At 42.3% G+C, this 20,414-nt stretch overlaps 1 protein-coding gene across 1 annotated transcript in view; it reads right to left on the reverse strand.

The window, feature by feature from the left end:
* Positions 1-16,139: 16,139 nt before the first annotated feature.
* The window catches only part of LOC126203545 (uncharacterized), a 33,970-nt gene continuing 29,695 nt past the window's right edge, over positions 16,140-20,414 (reverse strand). Inside the window, exon 5 of the mRNA XM_049937868.1 lies at positions 16,140-16,333. Coding sequence (XP_049793825.1) covers positions 16,235-16,333 — 99 coding nt within the window. The 3' untranslated portion in view covers positions 16,140-16,234. The remainder of the gene's footprint in view (positions 16,334-20,414) is intronic.

Genomic DNA, 20,414 nt, shown 5'->3' on the forward strand with positions numbered 1-20,414 from the left:
TTCAGTACAGCAAAATTTATAAATCATTGTAAACCAAAAATTAGTTAACAGAAGCTACTTAATTACACTACCCGATCAAAAGTTTCCGGACAACCATATTTAATGCGGAGTTGATCACCAGATATCAAAGAGGTAGACTTGCCAGTATAAAGCGAGGTGGGGATCACTGTTTTTTCAGCAGAGAAGCGGTCAGTTGGGAGATCTCAGTGCCTTGAGACGTGGACTAGTCATAGGATGTCATCTGAGCAGCATATCCATCAGTGAAATTTAGATCCCAGTAGAGCTGCCCGCATCGACTGTTGGTGATGTAACGTTGAAGTGGAAACGAGAAGGAACGAAAACAGCTAACCCATACCAGGCATATCTCATGAACTGTTGGGCAGCGATCGTCGAGCTTTGCGGAGGCCGGTTCGCTAAAATCGCATAGAATCAGCGGAATAAAACCCTCGAGATTTCCATAGTGCAACCAGCACTTCATCTGGCACAATGATTGTGCATAGGGAGTTGAAAAGAGTGACTTCAACGATCGAACAGCTCCTCAAAAGCACACGTTTCTGTAGTCAGTACTACGTGACGTATAATGTGGAGTAAACAGCGATGCCACTGGACAGTCGATAACTGGACATGAGTGATTTGGAATGGCTAATCATGCTACAACTTGTGTCAATCAGATGGAAAGGGATGGGTACGCCGATTCCCTGGAGAACGACACCTACCATCATGTCCAGTACCCACAGTGAAATATGGAGGAGGTGGTGTTCCGGTTTGGGGATGTCTGCCATGGTTAGATATGCTCCAGCCAACGGCCTTGCCGCTGTGATCACACCGGTTCTCAGATCACCGAAGTTAAGCGCTGTCGGGCTCGGCTAGCACTTGGACGGGCGACCATTCGGTCTGCCGAGCGCTGTTGGCAAAGAGGGGTGCACTCAGCCCTTGTAATTGTTTGAGAAATAGCGGCTCCGATCTCGTAAACTGACATACAGCCGGGAGAGCGGTGTGCAGACCACACGCCCCTCCATATTCGCATCCAGTGACGCCTGTGAGCTGAGGCTGACACGGCGGCCGGTCGGTACCGTTGGGTCTTCGTTGCCTGTTCGGGCGGAGCAGATACGCTCACCTTATTGCACTTGCGAAAACTCTAATTGCAGAACAATATGAACAAGTTTTAAAGCATTTCTTATTGCGTGTAGTAGAGGAACTGTTCGTAGGCGACGACTGTATCAGCATGACCATACACCCTGTCATAGGGCAACATCTGTGCGACAACGGTTTGTCGACAATAAAATTCCTAACATGAACTGGCCTTCTCAGAGTCTCGATCGGAACACCTCTGGAATAAGTTAGGACGTCTCCTTCGCCCAGACCGCAGCGTCCGTCATGACTAGCTTGTTTGGTTTCGGCTCTTGAGTGAGCATAGGCTGCTATTCCCCCACAGACAATCAGACACCTCATGGAAAGTGTCCCCAACATTCAAACAGTAATAAAGGCAGAGGGTGTCCGGATACTTTTGATAGTACCCTGTAATTATACAGATGCATGTTTGCTAAGGTTCAGTGTTTTGTTGTTGTTAAAATATTTTGATAAAATAATTTATTTTAAGATCGCTGAAACTACCATACTTTATTTGATGACTAGTTTCAGCTCACTGACGAGCCGTCTTCAGATCAATAAAAAATTTGAGTGTTATTTGGTTCCATGTATAACAGCCCCCATGCATTACACATGGGTTTGCTCAATCTCTATTACTCTCGTGTACAGACTAAAGTAGGTCGTCATGGTTACATACAGTGCTCTGACACTCGTCACGCAGCTACTTCCTTGTTCCTGTAGACGACAAGAATTGCGATTTAGCTGAACAGATTATGACGATTGTAATGTATGGCGATTGCTACACACCGAATCAAATAATAAAGAAAATGTTTATTGACATGAAGATGGCTCGTCGATGAGCTTAAACTATTACCAAATAAAGGAGCTTTAGTGATCCTGACCTAGGATTTTTTATCTACACATTTTAACGTAACGGAACGCATGTCTCATCTTACGGTTGTGAGTATTGGAGAGTTCAGTGCAGCTATAGCCTATGTCAAATCTCTGTCAGTCCACGAGGCCACCCTGAATAGTTCATATAGCGAAAGCATTATCCACGAAATACAAGGGACCTGGTTATTGCCTTCCACCGTCACATAGATGCAATCTGTCAGATCGAATACACCTATGCTTTTATACATACCCTCCTCGTAACTTAATTCATTTATGGTAATAAGGATGTTTCTTTCAGCAATTAAATATCTAAGAGATCTTTCAATTTCGAAGAAAAATGTAGAAAATTTTGGGAGTAATAGTTAAGATACCATCTCATCTGTTCGTTTCAAGTTGATTGGTAAAATGACAGAAAACTTGAAACTGGTTGACTGATGGGAATTTGCAAGTCCTCCATATCAATTTCAGTCCAGGAACTTAACCACTGCGCCGTCTCATTCGTTCGATGATTTAAAGTGCTTTTTCAGAAACTGATTGTCAGAGAATCTCTACGCATCATAATTGTATTGTATATCATAGTCTAACACATTGGTTCACAAACTTTCTGAAATCATTACCTCTAAACAACATCATATAGAAACCAACACACCTCAGAGAGTTTAGACTGCAAAAAAATTGTTTGAACATTCCTGTTTTTAATATTACAATTAAATGCAAAATTTTCACAAGTTCCTGTAGTTGTTATGTTAAAACAAAAAATAACGAAAGTCATTGACATTGTCGGTTGCAACAATCTTTTTTATATTGGTTTCGACAACGCACATCGCAAATCATGTTTCAAGTTCAATCGCTTCCTTGCGTTCGTTTTCATTGTCACCTTAGGTGCAAATCCACATCACACCTATAAGTTGTGGCCACTACCATCAGTATTCTGAAGATCTTTCCTGAAAATAATGGATACTCTAAGCCAATCTTTCTTCCAGTTACTGCTAGTTTCGAGAAATCTGTTTCAGTCTGCTGTCCTCATGTAGTCCAAGAAATACTGCACCGACTTGAACTTCACTATCCTAAAATATTTCTTCATTCACTGAAAACGGTCTTAAAGCCCAGCCATGTACTTGTCGAGTCTCCAGTTCATTAAAACAGTTACTGATAGAATTTACTCCTTCTGATAAGAGCTGAATCATTTCATGTACAAATGTGCATTTTTCGCTGATGCTGTCGTGCACCTGTGAAACTTGGAAATGTCTTGAATTTCAGTCCTGTGATGGTAAATCTCTAATCCACGAAGAAAACTATCTATTTTGTCTTCTGCGGCCGAAATATTCACAATATTTCCTTGCAAGACGAGGTTAAGCCCATTTTAGATAGAAATTCGCAAGCTACATCACTTTGTAAATAAATATATTATCTGTTGTTTGGCATGTAAGTCTTCATTCTTCTCTATCCTCGCCCTTTCCAGTGACAAAGCAATTTGCTGTCGAATATCGACCATTCTATGTTGCCACGTGGTAGCCATCGTACTTCTGTCTGGAATAATAGCACAAAAAATTTGGTTCCAACCTCTTTGTACAACTCTTTGAGAAGTGTTTGTTGCACTACCTGGTATGCGGTTTACATTCTTCACTACCTGCGTGAGAAAATGCCAAAGCATAATGGTGCATAGTGCATTGGCTAGATGCTACATCTAGAGCAACTTCTGTCACTATTGTGAGAGATTCAGAGCGAACGCCCATCGTGGTAGGTGCTCCCTCTGTGCAGACATAACCAGCTTCGAGCAAGACATCTCTTGTTTTTTCAACAAAATTCTTCACCGACTCAAAAATATCTTCACTGCGTGTTGTAGTGTCTAGTACTTTTAGAACAGAGACTGTCATCTTTTATGTATCGAATGTAGTCAAGCAATTGGGAACAAGATGTAACATATGTCTACTCAGCTAATTGCAGTGCAAAGAAATGATATCATCTTGTTACGTTGGGGTACAGTGTCCAAATATCCAAACTCATTCTCTCGAAATGATTTCTGGTGGAGTTGCTAGGAAGAGATATTTTGTTTATCTTTTCCACATGTTGCTCTCCGTGAACTAACTTCACCACATCTAGTAAGCCAAACTCGATGGGCTCCTCCCCTATTTACGCGAAGTTTCTTGGTCTCAGCGATTCGGAGAGTGATTCGGTATGAACCTTCTAAATCAGTTTCTGTTGACTAGAGAAAGTAGCATGTTGTATCCTTACGTGGACTTCTCAGAGCAGCTTCTTTACGTTTGAAGAATTCAATGTCTGCCGGTCGTTGTGGCTGAGCGGTTCTAGGCGCTTCAGTCCGGAACCGCGCGACCGCTACGGTCGCAGGTTCGAATCCTGCATCGGGCATGGATGTGTGTGATGTTCTTAGGTTAGTTAGGTTTCAGTAGGCTAAGTCTAGGGGACTGGTGACCTCAGATGTTAAGTCTCATAGTGGTTAGAGCCATTTGAACCATTTGAATTCAATGTCTCTTCCACCGAACTCTGCATGACTTCTTTCAAAAGTAGTCTTTTAATTTGCTGGGTTTTGTACTCTTTGCTGTTAGCATGTTCTGCGCAGAACACACTGCGGTTTAATTTCATCAGCTATCATGGTCGTCAACAATGTACTACCTGGCAAAGGAAAGAGAACACCTGGCTAGGGTAGAGGGACCTTGTTTACGTACGAGAAAGAAAGAGATAGATACAGTAAAACCATAGACTTCGGCCTAGTACACACTGGGACGCATAGCTGCAACTCTTTGTCGCAGAGCTGCGTCTGAACTGCAACTCAGTCGAGTGTCTCAGTACGTTGATATTATACCCTGGTGGCGGTGAACACATTCCTTGAGGGTGTTGTATTTTTTTCGGGAGTGTATATACTCGATCAGGGTTTCAGTAAAGGGGGTTGCAGTGACAGCATTTATGCAGGAAATACGTGTAAAGGCTTTCATTTCGATTGTTTGTATATGATGTTAGTACTAATTATATGTGTAAGAACGAGTAGGGATCGTGATGAGATACTGTTGTAGGAAATGGATTTCGGACGGGAAGGTTTAAGAAGTCTTGATCCAAGAAAGCGATGCACAGAGGCGGCTCGCACCTCACCGTTCGTTCATCTACTCTTTTTTTTACTTATCCTTGACTCGCGCCTACAAAAGAGAGAGCGACCCTTGTAGAAAATTCTTTTGAGAATACTTTTTGTTGCTACTCTTGTAAAATAAAAGGAATATTTGTGAAACAACTGATGTAACTAATTTTAACGGTGTGCAATCTAGGAATGCGGGTACGCCTTGATGCAAAAGACTTTTATTTACATTCTTGCTCAAGCTCTGCGACAATATCACCATCATCAGTAGTTTTTTTTTCTTTGTTCTAAATCATATACAGTTAGTACCGTTACAAAACTTTAAAAAATGTTATTACATGTGTATTGTTTGCTTCCAGATACTGTTTTGTGAATAGTTTTTGTAATACCACCTTTTTACTCTCGAGTCACTATATGTTTTCTATGTTTGTTGCGTTTTTTAGCCATACACCATGTAGACTGTAACTGAGTGTGTGTGATATTTGTGGGTTGGTGGTTTTTATGTGTTAAGAGTTATGAGAAAGCGAAATATGTGCTGTTACACTTCGGAGCTTGCATGTGCTCTATGTGCCTTGTTTCGAAGTTTCTTCTAGTTTGTCCTACGTACTGGTATTGACCAACGATGCCTGGGAATTGGCATATTCCCGCTTTGCTGAATTTGTCTCAAGGTTTCCTTTCTGATCTTATCCTTCGTAGTGCTGTTTGTTCTGAATGTTATTCAGAACCCTTGCATTTCCAATTTTATACGCTATTTTATTATTTGTTTCTTTTTTCTGGTATGTTCTGAGTATTCTGCTTCTGTGTTTTCAGATCCTTTGGTTGTGCACTTGAGTGAGTGGCCACGATCATTATATTTTATTTTTACATTTAACTTGTAGATTTTTTATGGTGTCTGATTTGTACGCATTTTCAACAACTTCTCTGGTTATCTTCATCTCATTTGTGTAGTTTTCAGGTTTAAAATCGGTTCTATTTATCCTGTGGAGCATGCGTGTGAAACTAGTATACTTACAAGCGCTGGGTGGTTGTAGGTGCTATGAATAGCACTGCTTGTGGCTGTAGGTTTTCTGTAGGTGGAAAATTCTTGTTGATTGATGTTTCTTGCAATTGTAAGGTTTAGGAAATGTAGTTTCTTATTTTCTTCAATTACCATTGTGAAGTGTATTTTTAGATGTACTATGTTGATGTTAATGTGTAGCTCTTCTCTCCTACTTTGTGTTTCATCTATGAGACAGATTGCCATCCGTATATCAGTACCAATGTATCACTTTGCACCCTACTGTTTCACATTGTTGTTAAACATTGTGTTCTCCATATGATCCAAGAAAATATTGCCTGAAGTGACAGTGTGTTCTGTGATTAACCTTCAGCTGGGTGAGATTCCATTTACTTGTATGTCTAGAAATAAGTTGTGAAAGTTGTTCTATAACGCTTATAGTTTCACCCTTGGGTATATGTGAGTACATGGATGTAATAACAAAAAATAACAGTGTTGCTTTTCACAGGATGTTGATATTCTTTATTTTCCCAATTATTTCTCCTGTATTTTTGAGACTTCTGTTGTTTGTTATTTGTACTTATTCTATAGGAATGTGTGCATGTGTGTCCTTAGTAAATAAGACAGGGCTTTTCTGAAATCAGCCACTGGTCTGACTGGAGTATCAGCTTTGTGGCTCTTTAGGAGGCTTGTAGAGAGTGGAGCTTTAGGATTCCTTTCAGTCATTCTTTTTCTCTCGTGTGAGAGTGTGTATGATGCTTTCAAAGACCCTTCAGGTTGGTTTGGTACCTTAGTGTTGGTTATTTCATTTTCTTTGAAGAATTTTTCTGTTTTCTCAATGTGTTCTTTTTCTGTTATTAAAACCAAAAGTTCCCTTTGTCTGGCTTGGTGACGAGCACATTACGTTGGTTTTTGCGTGTACTGTTAATGGTTTTCTTGTCATACGTTTTTTATTTGTTTTTATGGATTGTTTGTTCTGATTATTTGTTTCATTTCTTCCATCACTAGTCCTTTTGCCAGACCTGGGTTGAAGTCTGTTAACTTTTTGATGTTGTCCTATGGTGCTTTCAGTAGTAAGATTTTGTATGGTCCTATGTGCTGTGTGGATGGTCAACTTGTATTTGGGGCCTTTCTCAAGTTTATGCTGTACTTGTTTTGTGAATGTTATCTGTTATCTCAGTAAAGTTAATCACGCGTTTTGTGTGTGTGTGTGTGTGTGTGTGTGTGTGTGTGTGTGTGTGTGTGTGTCTTAGTTTCAGATGTATTTTTGTTCATTAGTTTATTTAGTTACTCCTGTTTCTTCCATTTTTTCTCATTGTCGATTCTGTGTGGCGATTTATTTTTCCTATTACGTCATTCAGTATTGAGGAGAAAGTAATTTCGTTGACTAGTCCTAAGTGCAATATGTATAATTTGACATTCAGTTCTTGCTTTTTTTTTAACTCCGGGAAAAAATTTCATTTTTCAGTAGAGATCTATCAGCTGTGAGTTTGGCATGCTGTGCTGAAAATGATATGTTTTTTTACATCAATTTTAATATAATTAGGAATGATTTTGTTGAAGTTGATGGTCATTTTTGTTTTATGTAGTTTCACCTGTGAAGTTTATTGAACAGCTTTGCAGGGAATTGGTGTCAGAGCACAGATCAACGGAAGAGTTTCCCAAATACATTGGTTATAATGTGTTAGGTACATGATTTTTTTTGTGCTTGCGGCCCTCATGTAGTCACAGTGAGAGGTTTAAGCCCTACGGTCTAGGACAAGAGTTCTTGATGAATAGAGGCAGCATAATGCGTTATCCAGAGTTGTATATTAGCCTGACACTCTTCCCATTGCATGTTAATGACACGAACTCAATTCTGCCCCACTGCCCCACTGCTGATGATCTTCATACATACTGAGTTACTGATAAATCCTTGTCGGGTTTGAGAAGAGGGCTATACAAAAATTACAAGACAGATGGAGAAATGGCACATTTCAATGGATGATGCACCTCTCCAGGCACCGCTGACCTCAGCAGTTTGGTCCCATAAGACTTTACCACAAATTTCCAAATTTCCAAATGAACCTCACCAAGTTTCTGTTCATAATACACGTCATGCTATAGCTGTAGACCACACCACTAGTGGGGCACGCATCTTAGAACATTGGGTATAATGGATCAATGCATACGTTTTATGATATTTAATTCACGAACTGTTCGTCAATCATGACAGTTCAAAGAACGATTTAGTCCAAAATACCAGGTAAATTCTCCAACATACAGGGGAAACCGACGGTAGGTGTGAGCAGAGAACTGCAGATAACGCATTCAGTTGCCTGGTGCATTCTACGCAAAAGTATGGATGGTAAAACCATACCGGCTGCACTTTTACATGTGCTGCCTCTAAGGACTAAGAACTTCGTTCTGACTTTTGCAATGACTTACAGTCTCTACTGGAGGAATACGGTTTTTCACAGAAGTTGGTTTTTATTTGTGTCTAGAAAGATGACAATTACAGCAATACAGTGGAGACTTCGTTTTCCTACAGAATAATGCTTCACCAGATTTTCTTTCACATGTTCGTGTTTACCTCAATGCAGAGCTGCCCCAGCGTTGCACTGTAACTGCTCTCTCTCATGAATCTCCTCTTCTCCAGTGGTCCCCCATGGTCACTTTGACATCATTCGGTTCCTTCTTAGGGGATTATGTCAATGATCGTGTGTTTCTTCCTCCACTCCCGTTTAATTTGGAAGAGTCGCAAAGAAGGATATTAATTCAGTTGCATATATCGGCCACGTGTTGGGACGTGTATGGCAAGAGTCTGACTATCGTATTGATATTTCCCTTACTGAGCACCTGCCACGTGAGTTAAAAACTTTGAAAGATGCTCTGTCCATTGGTATGTTTCTGTTTTATGTGCGACGTGCAGTTTACACGCATTTGTTCTCTGAAACCCCGGAGCTGCTTACGAATAGCCCTACAGTTAAATAAAAAAGTTAGCTGGAATACTGCTCTCGAGAATGTCAATACTGACGTTTTGTATTATCACAGAATACAGAGTTAAAACTCAGAAGCCATCCAGAAGCTAAGCAGTCCACGTTACTCATTCTAGGACTATTAAAGTGGAATTATCATAATACATTCCATCTTTAGTCATAAACGGGGCTTTACCTGAGAAAGCTAGTTGTACAAAACGCTTGTAATTTCTATTGTCAATTACGGCGATTATATCCTGCAAGTTCTATCTCAGGAAAGTTTACCACGATGAACCCGTACATATGATACATACCTATGACATTCGTCAATTTGAATATACTTTACACAATATCAAGAGCTTTATCGTATCTCTAACATTAAAACAAAATTAATGACCTGCCTCTTAAGCAACGACACTACCTGCTCATTTGTTTCTATACATTCTTTCTCCCATTACAACTGATTAACCTCCTTTCCCAGAAAATCTCTCCCATATTAAAAAGTTCTCATCTCAAACACTTAAACAGAATTTCTCTCGGTTAAAACTCACTCATCATGAGTTAATGTATCACTTTTCTACCCGCACACACTTCCTAATAATCATTGTTATTATTATTATTATTATTATTAGTAATACTGCTACTACTAGTAGTACTGCTACTATTACTAGTAGTGCTGGCGTTGAATATATACATCTATGGTTTAATGTTATCCTTTCACTTCTGCTACCATCTTTATTATTATTATTTATAATACATTGCGTTATTTAACTGAAGTGTGATGAAAACGTTTTGTATACATAAAATCGTGTTTCGATGTAATATACGATGTACTAAAGAGTACCTGTTTTCTTGTTGTGAAGAAGATTTTTCGATAATGTGCCATTTTTTTAAAAAATGTTTCCTTGACTTCAGAACATTTCTGATTACACGTTTTTGTTACGTTTGTATGAAACATGTGTTGTGATACCTTTTGAGTTCCTGTCCAGGTAATATGCCCTCATTTCATGAGTATTGTTAAGTTTTCGACACTGATGTAGCTACATTTTTCATGTATCAAATGCCGTACGGACATTGAAGAAGTCAATTTACAGCTGATTAAAAAATTAGTTTCATGATGATACATACTTCACGTTTTGAGACTACATTACGTGGCAAAAGAAATGAAGCTTCTCTATCTTTGCATCCTTCCTTTCTGACAAGAAAATCTTATACGGAATTGAGCAGCACTCACATTGCGCGCGTCCAAAAACGTGTTAACTCGAAAATTCACGACGAAAACACAGGGCGGTTTCATCACACAGAAGCGTAAAGCACGTAAGTTTTCGCCACATTTCACGTTTTAATAACTTTTAAAACTTTTTCATAAATGTTTTGGTAAAGGTCATAAGAGATAAATCTATCGAAAACTGTACCACATTTGTGAACAAAAACCTTTCTGTCTGTCCAGTGCAGCAAACCAGTAACCGTTACAAAACGAGGCACCAGCAAGAAAACAAAAAAGAAAAGTATAACAACTATCTGAAGACGGATTTGTAAAAAATCAGAAACAGGTCAAGGTATGATCCAAGTAAACCATGTTGAACCGTACTTGTGCCTAGTTGCCGTTTCAGCTATAAACCTCATCAATAATGTCAACCTCCATCGCCAGGCTGAGCTACAATAACTTTTTTAATAAACATTTCTCCCGCTTTCTGAATTGCACTCCAGAAAACATGGTTGGCAGCATTGAAAATCCTTCCCTACGCTATCAGGGCTATTTTAAGAATCGAGCTGACTATGACTGAGCGTTGGTCAGAGTTTGCACGTACCTTCTCGACTCTGTCTACAGTAAACACATGCCACTTTAGAGGTTGTGAGTGTTTGTGTGAGGTCCTGGATTTTACCGCCTCCCTCCCGATGTGAAGTGTCTCAGAACATGTTGTCTGCATCTACCCCCCCCCTTGCCCCCCCCCCCCACCGTCGGTACACCCACATCGCGCCAACCTTCCTTATTTTGGGTGACAACTGTGGAGAACTACGACCACGGGCCGCTATCAAAACTTTGCTCTCAGAGCTCGATCTTTGTCTCTTCAATAATGGTGCCCCCCCCCCCCCACATTTCAGAGTGGCATATGGATAACAGTTGCCGTTAATCTTTCCATTTTCAGACGTCTTCTTCTCCCCTTCATCCGTGACAGTGATCATTTTCCCATCGTCCTCTCCCTTCCCCAGCATCATTCGCCTGGGCCCTCAACAATGCTGATTGGGATAGCTTTGTCTCTACTGTCGCCGTAAGCACCCAACCATGTGGATGTATCGATGCGGCTGTCCAAAACAGAACTGCGTCCATTGTATTACCAGCAGACTTCCGAAATCGCCATGGCCACTAGAAATTTCAGACAGGCTCTCCGACGCCATAAGCAACATCCAACGATGGTGCGCCTCATGACCTTTAAAATACTTCACCCCCAGGTCCAATACCCAATAAAAGGACAGAAACAAGAATACTGTGAACAGTCTGTTACTACCATTGAACCAAATATTCCTCTTTCGCATTAGGTAGAACGAATTCACATGCCTTTCACCACACATCACAAGGAGGTATATAATGCTCTGTTCAGTGAGTGGAAATTCCCCAGTAATCTAACTCTTTGCCCTAACACGGCTCTCCTGGGACAGAACAAACCCACAAGAAAATGCTCAAACAGGTTTTGGTAGATTTCCAACATCACATTCCCATCTCAGTGATGAAAGAACCTGTAAACCCTCCCTTGAGATGAACAGCTATCATCAAGTTAGTCTCATTAATGTTCTCTGTAAGTTAGTCGAACATGTGGAGAAGCAACGGCTGTGCTAGTACCTTGATTCTTGGGGCATTTTGGCTCTCTCCAAGGCTGTTCACCTGCCTGACAATTTTGTCTACCTGAAGTCTGCTACTCAGTCAGCTTTTGCCCATTATCGCTGTCTTCTTTGACATGCAAAAGACTTGTGACACCACAAGCCATGATCATATCCTCGTTACCCTACATGAGAGGGATCTCTGGGATCTGCTCCCAATTTTTATCTGGAACTTCTCCAGTTTCAAGTTGGCCCTTGCCACAGTACTCACATGCACAAGATGATGGGGTCTGACAGGGCTCTGTATTGAGTGTGCCTATATTCCTAGTGGCTATCAATGGTCTAGCTGCGGCTGTGGGGTCTACAGTGTCGATCCCCCTGTATCCTGATGATGTGGGCATTTAATATTGGCTCTCTTACAGTGGGTGTTGCTGAACGCCAACTGCAGATTGCCATTCAAGAGGTGCCATCGTGAGTTCTCCCATGGCTACTGGTTTTCAGACAATGAGACTTGCATCATGCTCTTCTATCGCCATCATACTTTCATTCTCAACTAGAACTCTATCTCGACGATCAACTACTCAGTGTGGTGGAGACTTATCACTTTCTTGATATGATCTCAATGTCCAATTGGCGTGGCTTCTCCATCTTCGCTATCTTAAGTGAATGTGCCTCAGTAACATCAGCTGGTGTGCACGCCTCTCTACATTTTTGCTACTCTACGATGTTCTGAACCTGTCCCATCTTGATTATCGGAGTCTGACATATGACTAAGCATCACCTTCCGTATTGCGAATGTTGGACCAATAACAGCGCTGCTGGTCTTACTTGTGACAGATACTTTTCAGATGAGCACCAACAGCTGCTGCTCAGCTGTGCAATAAACATGTGCTGCTCCCCTGAACATCCATACTACTGTGTCCTTTCTCCTATCAGGGAGAGCCATCTCCCACAACAGCAGCCTAGGATTGGAGTCACGATTGCAGCTCGCAGTCTCTGCTCTGAACTCCAACTTTCCCCAGTGTTGCCTCTTGTCAGGCACCAATCGTGTATGCCTTCTTGGTATGTAGTCCATTATCAGGCCTGTCTCGACCTATCCTTTGGGCCGAAATCCTCCATTGATGCCATGGTTTTTCGACGACTGATCATAGCTGTCGTTGATGCATTTCTGAGTTGGATGTTCACTGCAGCTCCAAGGTCAATGGACGAACCAGTTTTGTCTGCTCATATGCAAGGTGCACAGAACTATGTTCCCTGCAAATGGATGCAGTGCATTCACTACTGGTTTGGTAGTTGTGACTCAAGCTCCAAGTCATGTTCGTCCTTGCACCAGAAAATGTCCGTAATCGGCAGTGCTCGATACCCATCGGTTACAGCTACCCAGTTGGCTACCAGGATACCGACTTTGGAGATAGGAATGCTGGAGCCAGACCTTCAGTAAATTCTATGCCATCAGTTGTTTGAGGCTTGGGAGATGGGTTGGTGTGACTTGGTTGCTCTGAACAAGCTGCGAGCAATAAAGTGGTCCATGACCATGTGGCAGTCTTTCCTTCATATTTCTCACAAGGAATCTACCATTCTCTCTTGGCTTTTCAATGACTGTGCTTGTCTAATCAATGGCAACATCCTACAACATGAGGATCTTATCCATTGTTTCTGGATCATGGGATCCTGGGTTTGATTCCTAGCTGTGTTGGAGGTTTTCTCTGCCTGCGGACTGGGTGTTTGTGTTGTCCTCAGCATTCCATCATCATCATCATCATCATCACTCATGACAAGTGGTTAGATTGGACTGTAAAAAAACTGGACTGTTTAAAAATTAGGACTTTGTGTGGGCGATGATGACTGCGCAGTTGAGCGCCCCACAAACCAAACATCATCATCATTATCCACTGTCAGTGTGGTGACCATCTCGCAGTGGTCCACTTTTTATTGGACTACCCCAATTTGGACACTTTGTGGCGAATCCTTAAACTGGTTAAAATGCTACCTGTAGTGCTATCAGATGACGCCTAACTGGCTGATCACCAAAGTGGCTGATCTAATTTTACGTTTTACGTTTTACCTTTCTGTGTGGTACGACCCATTGGCGTCGTCGGCAGCTTGAAGGACTGCAGGGGTGCCCCGTCGCCTGTTCCATGCCAGGTGATGCATAGCTGCTGTTGCTCGGGGGTCCAGCCTGGATCGTGCCCGTCCCACCTCTTTACTTCTTCTTATTCTTTTACATCTGCTGTTCGTTTGCTGTCTCGTCGTCATCTCTTTCCTGACATTTTATCAACTCGTCTGAGCTGTTAGCTTTCTTGTGGTAATGGAAGGTGAGAAAACACTTGTCAGATGCTGAGAGTATGTCTCTTGTCACATATCATGTACCAGGGGCCTCCAGCTTCTTTCTGAGCGGAACAACTCACCCACCTCCACCCTCTTACCACTCATTCACTTCTACTTGCTTGTGTCTCTTGGTTTTATTGATTCTCGCTTACAATAGCGTTTGTCAGGACTTGTCTTTTGCTCCCTTCCCTCGAAGGAGTCTTCCTAGCTTGGCAGATATAGAATGGGGGGACTGATTACCTCGTTTTCTTGTCTCTTTAACCCCATCAATCTAATCCAATTTTTCACATCTGCGCATCATCCCAGAACAGGTGATGGACTCCCTGCTACCTTCTGTGTCATCAAAAAAATTGCTCTGAGAACTATGGGACTTAACGTCTGAGGTCATCAGTCCCCTAGAACTTAGAACTACTTAAACCTAACTAACCTAAGGACATCACACACATCCATGCCCGAGGCTGGATTCGAACCTGCGACCGTAGCGGTCGCGCGGTTCCAGACTGTAGCACCCAGAACCGCTCGGCCACTCCGGCCGGCTTCCGTGTCATCCACCACCATTGTATAGATGCTAGCACCAGTTGGACTAGAGAATTACAGTCCCACGTGTAGGCTGCCGTTAACACCGCAACACAAGCGGCTGCATATGAAGCGGTTATGTGACCAGGAAGCATAGACTGTTCGTGAATAGTATTGTGTTCAGCGATGAATCATAGTCGGCGACTGTGGGGCGACATGGAGAGGTCTCATTTTTCCAATGTTTTTGAATGGCACAGTAGTGATGCTCTTTGTGTCGTCATGTGGGGAGTCATCAGATGCTGAAACACCCTGTAGATAGGCAGACTGCACATAGTTCACTGCCGTTTGGAAAAAATTGTACCCCTTTTAAGAATCAGCGTCATGTGCTTAGAATGGAAATGTCACAGTGAAACTTCCAGTTTTAAAAAACTCATTGCTATACATTTTCCTGTGCAGAAGTGACTTCTCGACGGTCAAAGTGTTTTTCTTTTTTTAAAAAAAAAAAGTCTGCTCTCTGTGGGAGATTTTGTTTTAAAGCCGAAGTCATTCGAATAGTTCTATTATTTCGTTCAAGCGTTACATCTCGCCCTAAACTTGTCATAACTACTTAACTACTACATGGAGCATCCTCGTCAATGTATTTATTATATCCTAATCTTTATCTGTTCAGTTTTTCTTTTCAACTCCTGTCGCTATCAAACTTTACTATTTCTGAACTGGATACTAATCTGTAAGTGGTTTATACAGCCTTCTTTCTTCATCTGCTCTTTGTGGTAACTGTACTTCTAACACATTTTCATAGTCTCTTACTTTTACGTCCTTCGATAGCACGACATTTAGAATGTTTTGCTGTCGTCCTTGTCTCATTGTGTTTCAGAGACACAGTTCACATACTTCTCTCTCAACTTCAGTCACGTTTGTTTTGGTGTTGCAACTGTTACTTTCTGTTGTGTTTCTGTGTCGCACAGGTGATGAATCTGCTCAGTATTTGGTAAACAGTTTTCAAATGGCTCAAATGGCACTGAGCACTATGGGACATAACTTCTGAGGTCATCAGTCCCCTAGAACTTAGAACTACTTAGACCTAACTAACCTAAGGACATCACACACATCCATGCCAGAGGCAGGATTCCAACTTGCGAGCGTAGCGGTCGCGCGGTTCCAGACTGTAGCGCCTAGATCCGCTCGTCCACTCCTGCCGGCCGCAAACAGGTTTAGAAAACATCCTAGAGGCTGAATAAAGTCGGAGAGCACAGATTGTTAAAAGTAAAAAAAACGAAGCCTCACAGACTTGTGTAGCGAGTCAGCGCTCAAGAGATTACAGTGTACGAAAATGTCTCGATTGAAGATGTAGCTGTGATCGATTCTTCGTGAAGTAAAGAGATAGCTTCCGGCTCGGACAAAGGAGGGACTGAAGGAAGGGGAATGCAGAAAAATAGAGAACAAAAGCTGATTGCTGAAAACTTTTAATCGATGAATACAGTGAGCGACTGAAAATCAATGGAGTGCGGCCGTTTCTACGGACACGGTTGCAGCTGCTGGACCTCACGCCGCGTTGTCGGAAGCGGCAGTGGTGGCGTCACCGCTTCCGTCGTCGCCAGAGGGCAGCAGCCCCTTCACCAGGTCCAGCACTCCCTCCACCGTCTGAAACAGAGCAGCCGTGGCTCTCAGTCCACACTCCGAAACAACAAGTCAGCAGTCTACGCTTCTCAAGCATCTATACACCGGAAACAGCGCCGGCTGCAATAAAAAAGAAAATGCGTGTTGGGCATTTCAGGGAAAAGAAAAATTTGCCTGCTGTGACGACACAGGCCATTCATGATCGTCACACAAGTTATTGTGGAGTCTCAGCTACTGATTTTCCAACAAGATTTAGATCTACAGCAAAGTAAGTCAGGAACAAAGAAAGGCAGCGGTCACCCAGAAAGGGTTAGTCTGAGAAAATTTTCGCAAGGAAGCGACTTATTTGGTTAGCAAGTGTCGAACACGAACGGAGAAAATCACGCAGAATGTTCTGGATTCATCGATGGCTTGAACAGCGAATTTCTGGCAGAGGAACACTGGACAATGCTGTCCAACGATCTGAGATACACTGTGTGATCAAAAGTGTCTGCACACCTGGCTGAAAATGACTTACAAGTTCGTTGCGCTCTCCATCGGCAACGCTAGAATTCAATATGGTGTTGGTCCACCCTTAGCCTTGATGACAGCTTCCAGTCTCGCAGGCATACGTTCAATCAGGCACTGGAAGGTTTCTTGGAGAATGATAGCCCATTCTTCACGGAGTGCTGCACCGAGGAGAGGTATCGATGTCGGTCGGTGAGCCCTGGCAAGAAGTCGGCATTCCAAAACATCCCAAATGTGTTCTATAGGTTTCAGGTCAGGACTCTGTGCAGACCGGTCCACTACAGGGATGTTATTGTCGTGTAACTACTCCACCACAGGCCGTTCATGATGAACAGGTACTCGATCGTGTTGAGAGATGCAATCGCCATCCCCGAATTGCTCTTCAACAGTGAGAAGCCATCGGATCGCCACGTTGTGTGCCGTGATTCGTCACTCCACATAACTCTTTTCCACTGTTTACACTCCTTAGACCAAGCGACGTGACGTTTGGCATTTACCGGGGTGATGTGTGGCTTACGAGCAGCCGCTCGACCATGAAATCAAAGTTTTCTCACCTCCCGCTTGACTGTCATACTACTTGCAGTGAATCCTGATGCAGTTTGGAATTCCTATCTGATGGTCTGGATAGATGTCTGCTTATAACATACTATGAACTTTTTCAACTGTCGGCGGTCTCTGTCAGCCAACAGACGAGGTCGGCCTGTACGCTTTTGTACTGTACCTGTCCCTTCACATTTCCACTTCACTATCACGTCGGAAACAGTGGATCTAAGGATGTTTAGGAGTATGGAAATCTCGCCTACAGACGTGTGACACAAGCGACACCCAACCACCTAACCACGTTCGAAGTCCGTGAGTTCTGCGGAGCGCCCCATTCTGCTCTTTCACGATGTCTAATGACTACTGAGGTCGCTTATATGGAGTACCTGGCATTAGGTGGCAGCACAATGCACCTATTATGAAAAACGTATGTTTTGTGGGTGTCCGGATACTTTTGATCACATAGTGTACATACTACTAGATGATATTCGTTATGCCTGTTGAAGTTCCATCCAATTTTCGGTTTTAAATTAAATACATTTCAAGTGTACTGACTGTCAATTTGTGCATGCATAATACTCATATTCTCGACGTTGCGTTCAATACCAACACTCTGAAGTTACGTATTAGATAAAATAGATTTTAAGATCGAGATTCGTTTAATAATTTAATTCGAGCGGGAGAGAAAGTACTTTAAAAGCTGCTCGCCATCATTTACAAATATATTTACCTTCAAGAAACAAACATGAGCCAGTTCGTAAATCCAGAAATAGGTATGTATCTATTACACAGAGTTTCATAATAGCAGGAACACCCAGTGCGTAACTTGTGTTTACTTTCAGACGTAGATTGGCAGTCACGTTAAGGTTTCTTGTCACTGGGAAAAAATTCCAGCCGTTGGTCTTTGCAACCAAACTAGCAGCAAATATATTATTTATAATAAAGAACTTAGATTTTCGAGTGAACACTTCTACTAAATGAATAAAAAACACGGCGAATCGTTTAAAGGAAGAAAGTGAAAAAATAGGAATGAACTGCACACGAACCTGCTACATTTCTCTTCACATCTTGCGAGTACACGACGCTATAATCGGCGCTGCAGCTTCGACATACCATCCAACCGTCCGTATGTGGCACAGACTGTGTAAAGAACGTGACTACAAATGGCATTATTTGATATTTAATATGGAAATTGTAAAAAAAGAAGACGAGCTTTTGAGAGGTCATCATCGTGCCGTAGCATTCAAACGGTGTACTTTCGTAGCACACACTTCACAACACTAAAAACACAAACTATAGGAAGCCCTTACCTACCGATAGGTAGTTTCCTGCCATTTTATTATAACGAATCACAACTACAACGACTCTCCATTTGCTGGTGCTTCGAAACACCTTACGTTCATACCACGTACTTTATGTGCCTCGTGATGCCAATTGAGGAGCTACTCGACCGAACAGTAGCGGCTCCGGTCAAAGAAAAGCAGCATAACGACCGAGACGGCGGTGTGCTGATCACAAGCCACTCCTATCCGCATCGTCAGCTGAGAATGACACGGCGGTTGGATGGTCCCGATGGGCCACTGTGGCCTGAAGACGGAGTGCTTTTTCATGTATTCTATGAGAAAAAAAAACCTACCAAATACAATGCTTAACCCCGTACAATATGGCGACTCCTATGTTCTGCCTTGTAATGTAGAACGATGTCCCATCTCATTGGTCATGTTGCTCCCCGAAGCTAAAAGCTGACATGCCAGATTCTTTATTTCACGCTCTTCAGTGTAGCGGAACGTGAAATTCCACGCTGTCACGTCGCCAGCTCCTCGCCCACGTGCGATTCCACGCCTCGTGAGAACGACGGCTTTATATTCGTGGCTTCTCTGACCCCCCCCCCCCTTTCTCAGCTTAGCGACCCAAGCGGTGGCTTGTATCGCTTGGGCCTTAAACCGACCCTGATTCCAAAAAATGGTGAGTGTTGGATCAACCTTGGGGGGCAGTCGGGTGAAACGACGAAAGGGTTAAGATAACATGTTTACGAAAATGACGCTTTACTGAGTACCTCTGCCAACATCTAGTGACCTCAGTCAGCTAGCCACGTTTGTCAATTCCGAACATTTGACCTTGCCATTCGCTTAGGTCGCCACAGACAAAACCGTGTTGTGGAGCCCAGAGCGTGTAAGATTGCTCGTCACTTCGTAAGCGACAGCGCGTGTGTAACCACTATCTCTCAGTACATAATGTGGTATTCGTGATTTAGCCCTAAAATCTCATCGACTTATATATGTGTTTTACTTTTTTAATAATATCTGTGATCTCCTAGAATGTTGTTTGAATTAAAAATGCAGAAGTCTTCTAAGATGGATGGAGGGTAAAATGATGGTTGCCGACTAGCCACTCGCCTTTTTTCGTGATTCGTCAGCTTAGCCGTCAATTTATTAAACCCCTCATGGTTTTTATAGTTAATATAGTGCCTTTTTATTGCATTACAACTGAAATTTCAAATGCCTTAATAACTGCACATAAGTCAATATAATGACAAGAACATTTAATAAACCTAAGATTGAGTCCCAGTGCTCCTGTTCTACTGACTCTTTCGCTCAGACAGGGAGGTATTTCCGGTATGAGTGAAGGAGCCTTCTCTACATTGAAGTAGAAACTGTTTCTAGCGATATAATAATTTTGATATTTAACAACATTTTCAAACCTGCTAATTTACAATATTGCCGCGATCCTTTCTAGGTCATCGTAAATTGGCAAAACTGAAAATTTAATAATATTCGTTGAAGCAAGTTCTTGCCTTAGTTCGTCGTCTTACACGACTGCTTTCATCAGCTTACCAGCACATTTTTTTTAAACTAATAAATGGCCCCTTTCGAGGCTGTGTCTGATAATTGCATCTTAACTGTGTATTCTGAGCGGAGGTGATTATTATGGATGTTTGTATTAGCCGAGCACGATAATATTGCACCCAGGAATGAAGGTGCTTCGGTAGGCTTATCGCGTGTCGGCAGGTAATCGGGATTCGGAGTGGAGGTTGGTTGGTTGGTTGTGTGGAGGGGAC

This window comes from Schistocerca nitens, chromosome 9, assembly GCF_023898315.1.
Source record: "Schistocerca nitens isolate TAMUIC-IGC-003100 chromosome 9, iqSchNite1.1, whole genome shotgun sequence".
Taxonomy (NCBI): Eukaryota; Metazoa; Arthropoda; class Insecta; order Orthoptera; family Acrididae; genus Schistocerca; species Schistocerca nitens.